This window comes from Parasteatoda tepidariorum, chromosome 5 (assembly GCF_982258835.1).
Source record: "Parasteatoda tepidariorum strain Cologne lab strain chromosome 5, Ptep-v5.0, whole genome shotgun sequence".
NCBI classification, from domain to species: domain Eukaryota; kingdom Metazoa; phylum Arthropoda; class Arachnida; order Araneae; family Theridiidae; genus Parasteatoda; species Parasteatoda tepidariorum.
The window spans coordinates 90,154,914-90,168,617 of NC_141759.1; the positions used below are offsets into that span (position 1 = coordinate 90,154,914).

Here is a 13,704-nt window from a genome sequence, read left to right on the forward strand (position 1 = left end):
CAAATAAATGACAAATAATTACAAAGTAAGTCTTAATAATGACTTTAAAGTACAAAATAAGACATAAGGAACTGCCACAAATAAGAAAAATAAATAAGAAAGATAAAGTTACAGTTAAAATAGCCACATCAAAATAACATATAAATTGCCAAATCATAAAGAAAACTTTAGAAATAAATCAAGTGCTGACCTCTTTTTCGAAAATCTTGAAAAAATAAAACAAAAAAACAATCGACGAGTAAAAATTTTAAAAAGGTGCTGCCATCTATATGCTTCAGGAACATAAAATCCTATCTGTTATAAAATAAAATCTGTTTTATTATTACAAATAAATTGAAATTTAACAATTTGACCAATCAAAATATTCTTAAAAATCTTAAAGTAAAGGTTGGAATTAAAATGCATTAAATTAATAACATTAAACTTAAAATCTCTTCTTTTATCGTATAATCTGATGAAAATTTTTTGGTTATGAATTTTGATATCAAGATCAAAATAAGCGCAATTTTCTTCCGAATTACGTCTTAATTAAATTTAGTTCCTTAGGATAAGTATGTTTAATTAAATCAAAATCATTACAACTTAAAAATAATTAAATCATCAATAAATCTAAATCCAATTAACAAATTATGTTGTAAAAATTTGTGTTCATAAAAATGTAAGAAAATATTAGCAAATGCACTTGAATAACAATTCCCCATTGAAATGCCTTGAATTTGTCTAGAAAAACAAATACCGTTAAAAAGATAATTTTCAAAAATGTTTGTATTACATAAATTTATTCAGTCTTCCTTATTAATGTCCTCATTATTCAAATATTTATCAAAAATTTACAAACAAATATTCCTTAAATTATTGTGTGGTACACTTGTAAAATTTTTTTCAAAATCACATGTAAGAACAGCATTAATATTATTGTACGCAGCAACGAACCCAGCTCATTAGACACACATGCGGACCCACAAGTATTTCATCAAACATGTAAAATGATTGGCGCTTTCATAAGCTATGAACCATCGGTATGTTGAAATGCATTATGTTTGAATGAATCGTGAAAACGTTGAATACAACAATATGAAAACCACGTTTTTCACAATACGTGGTGAAAATCGACAAGGTAAAAGAAATCAAATCTGACTTTTGAAAAGGGAAAATTAAGTACTTTTTACAAACACCCATTAAAAAAAAACTGCTTTTAAAACACGAAAATCAAAAATGACACCTTTAAAAGAAGCTATGCACCATGCTTACAACAAAATTAAAATAAATAAATGCAGTACAAAAAAGTATAGACAACTGCCAGGCAGAGGCAGGCCTGGAGGAAGTTGATTGAGAAGGCCAGGACCCACCCGGGGCTGTCGTGCCATTGAGGAAGGAAGGACAAAAAAGTATGGTACTAAAATAATTTATTGGGAAAATGAGCAAGAGATGACATTAACTAGTATTAGTTTCATAAAACCTATTCTACATATCATCTTTAACAGACATAAAAACCACTTTCTTATGAATGATTTGTCAACACACTATACATAACACAACTCAGAGAGCAACAACAAAAAAGGCACTTTTATGGTTTAAACTTAACAAGGGGGATATTTTTTGATGATAGGCACTTATCGCACACCCATTCAGCGTACACTTCTGCAGATAAAAGGTGGAACGCAATGTCAGAGAGGCCTGTGCAGACCCTGTGGAACCAGAAATTGCAGCCACTCTCGCATAGAATACCTTGGTCATTGTCATGCACTTCTTTGTGACATATACCGCAGGGGTAAATAGGTGGGGCATTTGGATTTTGTGGGTTAAAAATCATCGGCTGATCAGGTGGATAAACCTGCAATAGTTAAAAAGAATAATCATTAATACCTTAAATTATTAAAACTTAGAGAGTACATTTTTTAATATTATTATTGAGTGATCAATATTAAAATAATAATAAACTGTGGGATAGTAGATATCGGCAATGTCAATCTTCTTTTATGAAAAGGTAACAGATTTTAGTTAGTAACTATTAGAATGTTTTTTATAGTTACAAAATGCGAAAATGTATTTTTGCTAGTAATTATTGGAGCGTCCGAAAAATATATAAAACAAACACCAGTATCCCAACTGCGCAGAAGGATTAAGTAAATAATATAAAGTAATACATAAAAAATATAAAATGGTTTTGGTTACTTAGTGGTTGTGTTGAAACTTGTGTAGAGTAAGAAAAATAATTGCTCACCTATATTATTAGTTTGCTATAATAGAAATAAATACTTGACTAAGTTTCATTTTTAAATGTTGTTTTTAATGAATTTATTTGTACAATTTTTATGATTATATCATATTTTAATACCAGAATCTTCTTTAAACATTTCTTTAAATGTTTAAAAAATGTACAAGTATTTTGTAATCTGTGCATGCGAAGAGTGTATTTAAAAAATTTTCTGAAACAGTAACTCCTGTAGTAGTAACTCTTTTTTTTTTCTGCATAAATTACAAAGATAAATAAAAATAAATATTTGGAGAGAATAAGCAAAATATATTTATCCAAGCTTAGATTTGAGAAATGAAATTTTAATAAGCTCTATTTTTATTCAAATGCTAGTATTTTTTGTCCCAGAAAAACTGTCCCAGAAGAGTGTATTTAAAAAATTTTCTGAAACAGTAACTCCTGTAGTAGTAACTCTTTTTTTTCTGCATAAATTACAAAGATAAATAAAAATAAATATTTGGAGAGAATAAGCAAAATATATTTATCCAAGCTTAGATTTGAGAAATGAAATTTTAATAAGCTCTATTTTTATTCAAATGCTAGTATTTTTTGTCCCAGAAAAACTCATTATCAAACAGCTTTCAGTTTTCATTAATCATACAGTATCAATGAATTTTGATCCATTTAAGGTCGCAATTAATACAAATAAAATAAAATGTAATAATTACAAACTGATCACAGTTAAAAATATAAATTGAACTATTTTTCTACGACAGAAATTAAGATTTGAGAGATATAATTTTCTCTTCTTTTTTTAAATCAGGGTGCATAGCCAGACTTTTCAACAAGAATAAGTACCTTTTAAGTACTCAAAAAATATTTTGAATCACTTTTCAAAAAAAAAAAAAAAAATCATAATCAGGATCTGTGCAGCAATAAAAATAAGTTTTTTCCACTGTCAAAATTATTTTTTTCAACTTTGCATAATCATGATAAAATAAATATTGCAGAGAAAATTGAAAATCATGAATTTTTTCCTGTTATTTAAAACGACAAGGCAAATAAACCTCTTTTCAAAAGATGGAAAACTAAGCACTTTTTAAAAATGCTACACACCCTGTAAATGTTTTATAAAAAGATTTATACAACCAACAATAGTTGTTTTTGTTGAATTTTTAATAGCAATGAAACAAGTAGCTTCCTACTATCAATTGAAGAAACCATAAAGTTCAGTGTAATAAAATTAATTTGCTTATAAAATACTCAATGCATTGGAAATTAATAATAAAATAAAAATATTTGGTACTATCTAAATTTTGTAAACAACTGGTTAGAAGAAAACTATTCATTTATAGGGTTATTTAAACAGAAAAAAGGCAGTTCTGCAGAATTGTTTAAAACGATGTTAATAAAAACGAAATTATAACATTTTCTTTTCTTTAAAATACAGGATGTTTCAGAATACTCATTTTTAGAATTATTTTCAAAAAGGAATTAAAAAAAAAAAAACGTATGCACATCAGGGGTCCTAATGATATTTAAGCAAGTTAGAAACATAAATGCCAACTAAACTTGTCAAATCACTAGTGAGGAAAGAGCAAAGAAAAAAAAAAATCAAAATCAGTTTGATTGCCTGATGAAAATTAAAAATTCAGTATTTCTTTGAGTTTCTTCCAGCAATAAAATAGATTTTCATGTTTTCAATCTTGATTTACTCAGCAAGTGAGTCATCAGGTTTCAATAGAGTATTTGTTTACCCCTCTATATTAATTATAAAACTCCTAAAGCATAATTAATTAGACTAAATATAGTAATAAGAATATATATCATAATGGCGGCAATTACGAAATATCTTGTTGCGGATATAAGTTTAAATATGAAGAAAAATGAAATGATGTTGAGGTATAAAATGTTTGCAATACAAGATTTGATTACACAAGTGGTGCAGGGTTTAAATCTTTTACATTCAAATTTTAATTTACTATCTGAAAAACAGTTTTTATAGATATTTATAGTATCTTTTTACTCAACTCCTAAAAGGAAATAATTTTCAGCATTTCTTTATATAACATAAGAAGAGAGTGACATGATAACACATAGCCAATTACAAAAGAGTTGCGGAAATTTTTTAACCTCAATTGTAGGTTGGAATCTGATACCACATTCATTTAAGCAAAAAAAAAAAAAACTACATTTGCTTTAAAAATGATGAATGATTAAGCTTGTAAAAACAATTTGATTTAATGATAAAAAAATATAGCATTAGTCATAGATATAGTTCCTGGGTTAAATTGTTGATTGTAGAATTATTATTTTTCTTTGCTTGAGAGAATAGGAGTAAATTGAATTTTGGGATAATTTAAGTATTCTCTGGTCACCTTCCATTTTAAATTGTACAAGTTTTATCTTATATATAGACATTGAATTTTTGAGTACTAATTATATATTATTTTTCAATATGTTTGATAAAAGCAAAAATCATATAATAATAACATTAACAACGAAATCTGAAATAATTTTAAAACCAAAGTCTTTCCTCAGATAAAAATTTCTCAAGCCAAACCATATGCTCAAATTGATTTTTTTTAAAAAATTAAAAAGCTTCATTAGCACACAAAGTACTAGGTTCTTAAATTTTGTATGTTTCAGCTTGCTTGCTAGGGTGCGCAACCAAAATTTTCAACAAAAAATAAGCACATTTTAAGTACTTTTTAAGCACTTAAAAATATTTTTAACCACTTTCTAAAATAAAAAATCATAATTAGGATCTGTGCAGTCATAAAAATAAATTTTTTTTCCTATCATTTAAAGTTCTCAATTTATAAACATAAAATCAATAAAATTCAAAACATTTTCAAAAACTTTACATAATCAGGATAAAATAGGATAGTTTTTGATAAATATTGCAGAGAAAATTGTGAAAATCATGCATTTTTTGAACGACAATCAACAAGGGAAAGAAAAAAATCTTGTTTAAAAGATACAAAATTAAGCACTTTTTACAAACCACGAATAAAAGAAGCACCTTTAAAAAACGAAAATCAAAAATAAGTACCTTTAAGCACTTTTTAAAAATGCTACGCACCCTGCTGTTAGGCTGAGGGATAAGAGATGTTGCTGATTTTCAGATTTGAGCCTCATATACTATTCAACACATGTTCTTATCAAATTTTGAAACCATTATCAAACTATTAAATAAATCAAGCGATCAAAAAATATGTATCAATTTTCAAGACTTGCCAGACATGAAAGAGGAAAAGCAAAAGCTATTAGAAAAATAAAACGTTTCAAATCAATTTTGTTTCTTCTCGTTCACATCTAGTAAGTCTTGAAAATAGGTGCCTATTTTTCGAGTGCTCGAAACAAGTTGACTGTTATTTCTAATTTGCATGTTTTTGAAGTGAATGAAATTTTTAACCTAGTAAAATCATCTAAAAAACTGCAATTTAAAATAGCACATGCCAGATAGTCGCCAGGAATGTTTCTTCTTTAATGATTGATGATGATTTCTTCAATGACGGGGATCGTCTGAATTTTAGGGCAAAAATGAATCTCGAACCCATAAAAAAAGTTGTTAGCGTTCTGCCATCGATGTTATAACAAGCAAGGTTCAACTTATTCAATTAAATAACTTCTACATTCTCATACTTGTCAATATTGGAGATATAACATACAACATAAGGGATATTTTACGAGCAATATTTTTTGGGCTACATGTACAGTGTTAATATACATCATGTATTAACATGTAATTAAAAAAGAGAAATGTAAAATTGGAAATAATATAGGCATTTACATATACTGCAGTAAAAAATATGCATATAAATCTTATTTTAAAGAAATTTTTTAAACTATGAAACACTCAACATCGAAATAATTTTCATAAGTCTAAGTAATTAGCATTATCTTACAGAATTTTTACACATTCCTACTTCGAACATAAGTAGCTGATTTGGCTTTGCATAAAAAATTTTCATTTAAGTTCTGTTCATAATAGTTACCAGACAAATTACTTTTTTTTTTAAAATCAAAAGTAAGCTTTTCATCAGAAAGTAATAAACTTTCTTTTAAAAATACTGAGAGTCTTGAGAATATACGGGTAAACAGGAGATAATCGTAAAACGTTCAAAAAACAGAAGACTTGACAGGAATGCACTCTGCAGTGTCATAATTGGTTAATGTAATGTCAAGTGACACCAGCAACTACAAGAGTGAATGGGCTTCTTTTAAAATATAACAAAGTATAATTGTGTATAACAAAGCTATATGGTTAATATTTCATTTCACTATTTCTACATAATGCAAAAAAAGTAATATATTAATAATAAAGTTATTTCCATACCTTGCCAGATGACATTGGAACAGGTTTGGTGTGCATCGGTGGGCCAGACATGTGTGTCATATTAGGCATAGGCATATTGGGAACTGAAGTGGTGGTTGCTGCTGGTACAGTGTCATCAAAAGGGTTGCTTGCAACAATTGTTTCCCCAAAACCAGTTAATGGTGGTGGTGGAATAAAATCTGGTTGCGCTGGACTGATCTGAAATTTCAATTAAATTGAAGCAAAAAGAAACAGCAAACAGAACAAAATAAATTTTTCTGACAAACATTCAAAGATTATATAATGTAACCGATACATAACTGAATATGTACAGTGTAACCTCAGTTAAGCGGGAACTCTTGGGCCGAGAAATTGTCTGCTTACGGTAAGGGTACCCTAATAACAAAGTTTAACACCGTAAATTGCTTTTAAAATACTTTCAATGATATAGAAATAATTAAATAATCTACAATAATCAAACCTGCCAACATAGGAGAAATAAAATAACAGAGATTTTACTAGCGGCATTTTTTAGGCAATGAGTAAAGTTTTGATAGATCATGTAAGTCAAGAAGAGAAATTGAAAATTGGGAATAATATAAGCACTAACATTTAGCAAAGTAATATACATATATACAAATCTTAATCTAAAGAAGATTTTTTAAACCATTATTTATAATTACTTAAACTATTAACACTCAACATACTGCAGTACTGGCAATAGCACCATCTGTTGAGGAATAAGAGATGTATTTTTGCCATTAGCGGATATTTTATCGTCAAAAAATTTTTAAAAAAATTTCTACAACAAACACGGACAAATTTGAGAATATACGGGTAAACAGGAGATAGTCGTAAAATACAAGAGTCTTCGTTAAAAAACAGGAGACTTGGCAGGTATGAATCTACAAGGATATTTATACAAGGAAATATCTTACAAGGATATTTGCTTAAACTTTAAAAAATAATTTTTTTTTTTATAAAAAAAAAAAAAAAAAACATATGATATAGTTTGATATAAATTCAAACAATTCAAGATGCAGCTACAGATAGTAGAATATAATTTTCCTATTAACACAGACATTCAATTTAGTGATATGATACCGTATAGGAGCTTTTAGTCATCAACTTTAGTCATCGGTTTCAACTATCAGGTGTACACCCCCTAATACCTACCCATCACTTGATAGGTAACACAGTTAGGGCTGTCGTGGTGCGAATTTCTGCGATGATTTCCGCAAAAATGTCCTCTTTTTTCCCAAAATCTGCGAATTTCCCAATATGTTTTGATTTGAGCGAAAATTGCTTAAAATTTGAATTTATTTTCCATTTTTAATTTATTATTTTTATTTAACAGAATTTTGTACTTTACTGAAGCCTAAAATTGAACATGCAAAATTGATTAGATATTTAGGGGAGTGTAGCAAAATGACAAGAAAATAGCTCAGAGATAATCACAATCTTGTCATGTAAGGTGGTCTTTCTACACTTAGGGAGGGCAATAGACTGATAGGATTACCTTCTTGAAGTCAGTAAGAGTACATAAGAAATTGAAACCACAAAAGAAGGAAAATGTTATAAATCAAATCTTTGTCCGAAAAATTGTAACACAGGCTATTGCACTGGGCAATGAAATTTCTACTGCCTTTCTACATGTCCAGGCAATTTTTCCTGGACGGCTTCTTGTGATTTCTTAAATAGGGATCAGTTTCTTAGATGAGAGGGAGATAAGTAACTAGTAACTACTAGTTTGAAACTAGTAGTTTACTAGTACTTGTGTAACTAGTAGTTTGAATGTAGAATGTTTGAGTTTTCACAGCAATTACTTCTTACAAAGCAACGGCCAAGGAATTGTGAGTTGATGAAGGAAAATTGGTCGAGTTTTGGAAATCAAAGACTGAAAGCGATCCAAAATTGGCTATTCGATGTTTGTCGGTACCAACAAACAGCGTAGAAGCAGAAAGATCGTTTTCTAAGTATAAAAATGCATTAAGTGACGAAAGAAGAACCATAAATGAGAATAATCTGACAACGCACAAAATTATGTTCATTTAAATAAAAATACTAATATTGCTTGAAATTAAAATAAATACTCTTGTTGTGCATTTTTTAGGCTTTTTTTTTTATTATTTGCGCAATTTCTGTCTTTTGCATCATTTATTAAGTAAATTTTTTTATGTTTAGAATCTGGGTAATTTTTAAAATTTCCTGTGAATTTTGGTTCTTTTTCTTTCTCGCGACAAACTTGCAGCCCTAAACAGGGTTAATACCTCCTTGAAAGTAAACCTCCCGCAATTAAGAGAAAACAAAAAAAATCAATGTTCATAAATAAATACAGCCTTCAAATTTATTAGAAATTTTCAGTGGGGAAGAAGCATTGAGAGCATTTAAGACAGCATTTCAGCTTGTGGGGTCTCATAACCTATGTCGTCCAGATGAAAAGATCAATAGATGGCACTATTCAAATGAGCAGTATCATTTTCTCACCTTTTTTTACAAAGATAGAGAAAGATTGATTCGGTAGTAGCAGGGTCAGATAAAGCGGTATGCGGGGCCCTAGACCATTCTAATTTTTGGGGCCTTTAGATTAAATTTTTTTCTTGTATATTTTTTATGTATTCAAATATAAAAGTATTTATTTATCTTTTCACTTAAGAAAGCATATTTAAAATTAAAAAAAATAATAAATTAAATTTTACTTTTTTTTAAAATTAGAGCTAAAAAATAATCATAACACTTTGAAAAAATTTGAAAAACAGGCCATAGCTTAATGGGTAATCCGGCCCTGTTTAGTAGTGAAATAGCTTAACAATATTTTTAGTTATGAAGAAGGCAAAAAATTTACATATTTAAAAAATGGTAAAAAGTTGCAAATTTTTTTTTCTTGCAATTTAAAGCAGAAAAAGTTTTTTTTCCTCTTCCCAATTTAGAAAAAATAGTGTCTGGTTTGAAGAGGTAGAATATAACGTTTCTGGGCAAAGATGACTGTCCGTGTCCGGTTATGGGAGTGTCCGTTTTGGGAAGAATGTACATTATGGTTTATTCATAGAGGATTCACTGGGAATAAAAAATATGTCCACATTGAGAGGCATTCGTTTCACAGGAGTGTCCATAACAGGAGTTTTCACTTTAAATATTCACCATTTAAAGATCAATATTTTATATTATTTTGATTATTCACTAATAATGTTATAAAAAATAAAGATTACTGTCAGATTATTTTGTAGAGAAGACCAATGAATCATCCACAAATGATGTCAAGTGTCAAGGTGGGAGTTCATGAAATTGTTAGTTTGTGACAAGGGGAAGGACGGGAGTGACAAGAATTGTGACATTACACATTTTGGTTGAAATAAAAATCAAAAAGAGTGCATGTTAAACTCATAAACCTCTTGGTAGTTAAAGGAGAAAAAAAAAACTTTTTAGCAGATTATTTCTAAAGCATAATTTTGACCCTGAAATTGCAACAATTACAGATAAATTGTAACAGTTAGCACATCTGAGATAGCAATGGTGAGAATTTACAATACAGATGAAAACAATGAAACGAGTTAAAAGCACAAAAATTTTGCTTTAATTTTTCAGCATGTACTCGCACGAGAGGGAAACATTTTCACCCAATAATAATTTTCTTCAGTTTTCTCTTTATTTTGTTTCCATGTATCTATCTATAAGTAGCTTCATATCTACTAAATCTACAGTCCCTGCTGAAATTTTTAGAGGAACTATAAGATTCTATATAAAATCTTAATTATCAGGTGATATTATACAGCTTTATTGTTTTTAAGTGACTGAAACCGGTTTGCACTTGTGTACGCTCGTGTATCACTTGGTAAAATTAGACGATATATAATATAAATTCTGCGATTGGATAAATGAGACGATATATTATAAAAATATAGAATATTTATTTTATCAGGTATTATATTTTTATATTGTAATAATTAGATCAAATTATTAGATGCACTGTAGATTTTTAATAATTACATGTTTTGCACGAGTTTAGGTGTGTAATTTTTATATTTAAACATACATGTAATAGGTTTTTATTCAGGAGACTTTTTATATATTTCCCATTTGTATTTATTTTTAACGTATTGCATTACAATGTTAACCAACTGATACACGCACGTAAGCAAGTGCAGACTGGTTTCAGTTGCGTTAAAACAATAAACTTATAGTATCACATGATAATTAAGATTTTACATAGAATCTTATAGCGCGTCTAATAATTTGGCTACTGACTGTATTTGTTGTCATGTGTTGTGATGTTTAAGCATTCTTATTTTGAGTCCTTAATATAATTCTACATAATTAAACAGACACTGTTGGAAAGTTAGATTTGGAAACATTAAATCTTAAACCAGCAAAATAAACATTAATTTATAAGTCATCAGTAAGTACAATAAAAAAATAGACCTGGTTTGGAGTACCCCCAGTTCTTCGCTTTTTTGTTGATGGACTCTCTGGCTGACCAGGGAATTTTATTTCCCCGGGGCCATCAGGATCCCCTGCAGAGAAAAAAGAAATTAAGCAATAAATATATTTTTTTTAAAAAAAAAAGAATTCATACTGAAGAATTAATTGAAAAAATAGTGGACAGGAAGTGTAATTTCAAATGTAATTGAAATTACACTTCCTGTCATAACACTTTTGTAGACACAAGTCAAAATGTTTGATAATGATTCACAATCTATATAAAGAAAATAAGATTTAAAAGTATGGGCACTTGTATCTCAAAAATTCTTTCCACCATAAGCAAATGTTTTATTTTGTTGTGCCTAAAAACATGGCTCTCCATCCTTACATTATAATATGGGGCCAGGATAGCCTGGTTGGTAGGGCACTGCGCCCAGGTCCAAGAGGTCGTGGGTTCGATCCCCACCGGCCGAAGACTAATAAATGGTGATTTATGCACATTAAATATATGACGGGTCACAAAGTCCTCCATGACACCATAACAAATCATACCTCAGGATCCAGGAGTTTCCTTGCCTTCTGGATTGGTTCAAAATTACAAAGCTACAGAGTTAAACATCAGTAGTCGTAAACCCAAAATTGGGTCGTCTGCTCAACAACGGTTATAAAATGAAATATATTGCAATATGAAAGTAACAAAAATTAAAATGTAGTGGAAAACCGATTTTACCTTTTTCATCTGACTAACGATAAAACAAGCTAATTGTGTAATCTTTAAATGTTTTTTTTGTTTTTGGATACAATTTCAATAATATTTCTCTCAATACTTACTACTGTTTGCAAATTTGTTTAATGGGTTACATTCACAAATATTTCAGACTTTTGCTTACAAACATTCCATTGGTTGTTGGTATATCCTCCAATATTTTTTGCTCATTTTCTTCACTATCATCGGGTGCAATTATTAAATATGATATTTTATTTCATAACCGTCGCCAAAAAGAAAAGTATTGCATACGATTGATATTTGATACCTATAAAATATTTCATTTTGATTATTGACAAAGAACTAAACCATCATAAACGTGAGGTATACTTGAATAAGATTACAAAAGTTAATTATTTTTATTTTAAACTTAAAGTTTAAAATTTTTTTGAACTTTTAAAGAAGCCAACGGGTTTAAACTAATCAACAATAACCAAAAGTTTCGAAGAAACAACGGGGAGATTTCCGTATCATGATCTGTGGCAGAATAATCGCCAAGCCTTGAAAATTATTAATTTGTTTTTCTTTTGTGAAAGTATCGATATCAAAATTTTGACATAATATACCATTTGTCTACCTAAACAGAAGCACATAAAGAAAAGTAAGTGAAAATTTTTGTATCTTTATCGGTGCCGCCAAAATTATCAACAAAATCCCAGAAGTGAAACATGAAAAACTAAAAAAACAAAAACAAAAGGAGACCAACTAAAATATTGTAACTCCAAGCTATTTTACACATTTCTTTCTTAAAACCCCTTTGGCAATTGAAGTTAGTCTGAACAAGTGGGAAATTTCCGTAATGTGATCTGTTTCAGAATAATCGGCAAGTCTCAGAAATTCCAAGCAGTGGTCCGGAATAAACTAAAAAAAAAAAAAAAATCATAGAAAGTAACCAACTCGAAAGGTATAACTCGTAGCTACCCCTGGACCTTAGGGATTGTAGTAGGTGCAACAGATCGCAATCTGGAAATATCCTCACAAGTAACTAATACTTGGGTAAGAAACATGCACATTTCCTGATAAACAGTGAAAGTTATCATTACATCAGTAAATAAATTAAATAGCTTAATAAAGACAATTTTTAAAAAAATGACTAAGGTAATAGTTTACAATCAGGGGTCCCTCTTATTTATGGCGATTTGAAAATAAACGAATATATAAACTACGAGCCAATCACATGAAGTTAAACAAAAGTTGCGGTAACCTGAAGTTGACTTCATTGAAAGCAAAGTCTGCAAAGTATATTATAATAACCAGAAATGGGATTTTGATAAAAGTGAATGAAAATTATTGCCAAACCAAGGAGCCCTCGATTCTACATTAGAGCCATGAATAATGTTGAATCAATTTCTTCTTCTATTTTGCAACACAGTGACATTTATTTAAACATAATGAAGTAGAATTGTAATTGACAACTTTGACACCACACTTAAAAAAATAGACCGGATAAACGATTTCGATAACTGAAGATTGTTGACTGTGTTATCGTTCAGATTATTTGATGATTTCCATAAAAAATGTTTTGATCAATTCTTGATAGAAGAGATCTATAAATAAGCATTCCACAATCCCTATACCTTTGAATTTTGCAGCAGTTTTTCTCTCTCTAGGCATTTATAACTATAGACTTAAAACGTTGGGGGCAGGATACGTAGGAACATTGGCATAAGATCTATGGAGGTTTTTTCTAAGTTATCATTTTATCCATTTTCAGCACACTTTTAAGCGTTTTTGCAAACATCTGAATTTCAGAAACACAAAAATCACTTTTCACAGCGAATCATAAACATTAAAATAAGTGAACGTTGCCAAATGAATTTCTGATTTTTGTTGAATAATTCAAAATAATAATGTTTGAAATTTTTCATCGTTATAAATTAGTTATTCACCTGTATTATTTTAATTTTGCTTTTTAAAATAACTATTCCTCACTTTTAACGAATTATATATATGGGAAAAACAAAATAGCTTATTTTATTCAGAAACTCTCCGTTCTCATGA

At 29.0% G+C, this 13,704-nt stretch overlaps 1 protein-coding gene across 1 annotated transcript; it reads right to left on the minus strand.

The window, feature by feature from the left end:
- Positions 1–1,389: 1,389 nt before the first annotated feature.
- LOC107439901 (uncharacterized) lies at positions 1,390–13,513 on the minus strand. Its single transcript, XM_016052645.4, has 4 exons — positions 13,281–13,513; positions 10,938–11,029; positions 6,540–6,737; positions 1,390–1,834 (listed from the first exon to the last, which is right to left on the minus strand). Exons 1-4 carry the CDS (start codon positions 13,315–13,317, stop codon positions 1,568–1,570), a joined length of 594 nt encoding a protein of 197 aa, XP_015908131.1. The 5' UTR covers positions 13,318–13,513; the 3' UTR covers positions 1,390–1,567.
- Between the last annotated feature and the right edge of the window lie 191 nt (positions 13,514–13,704).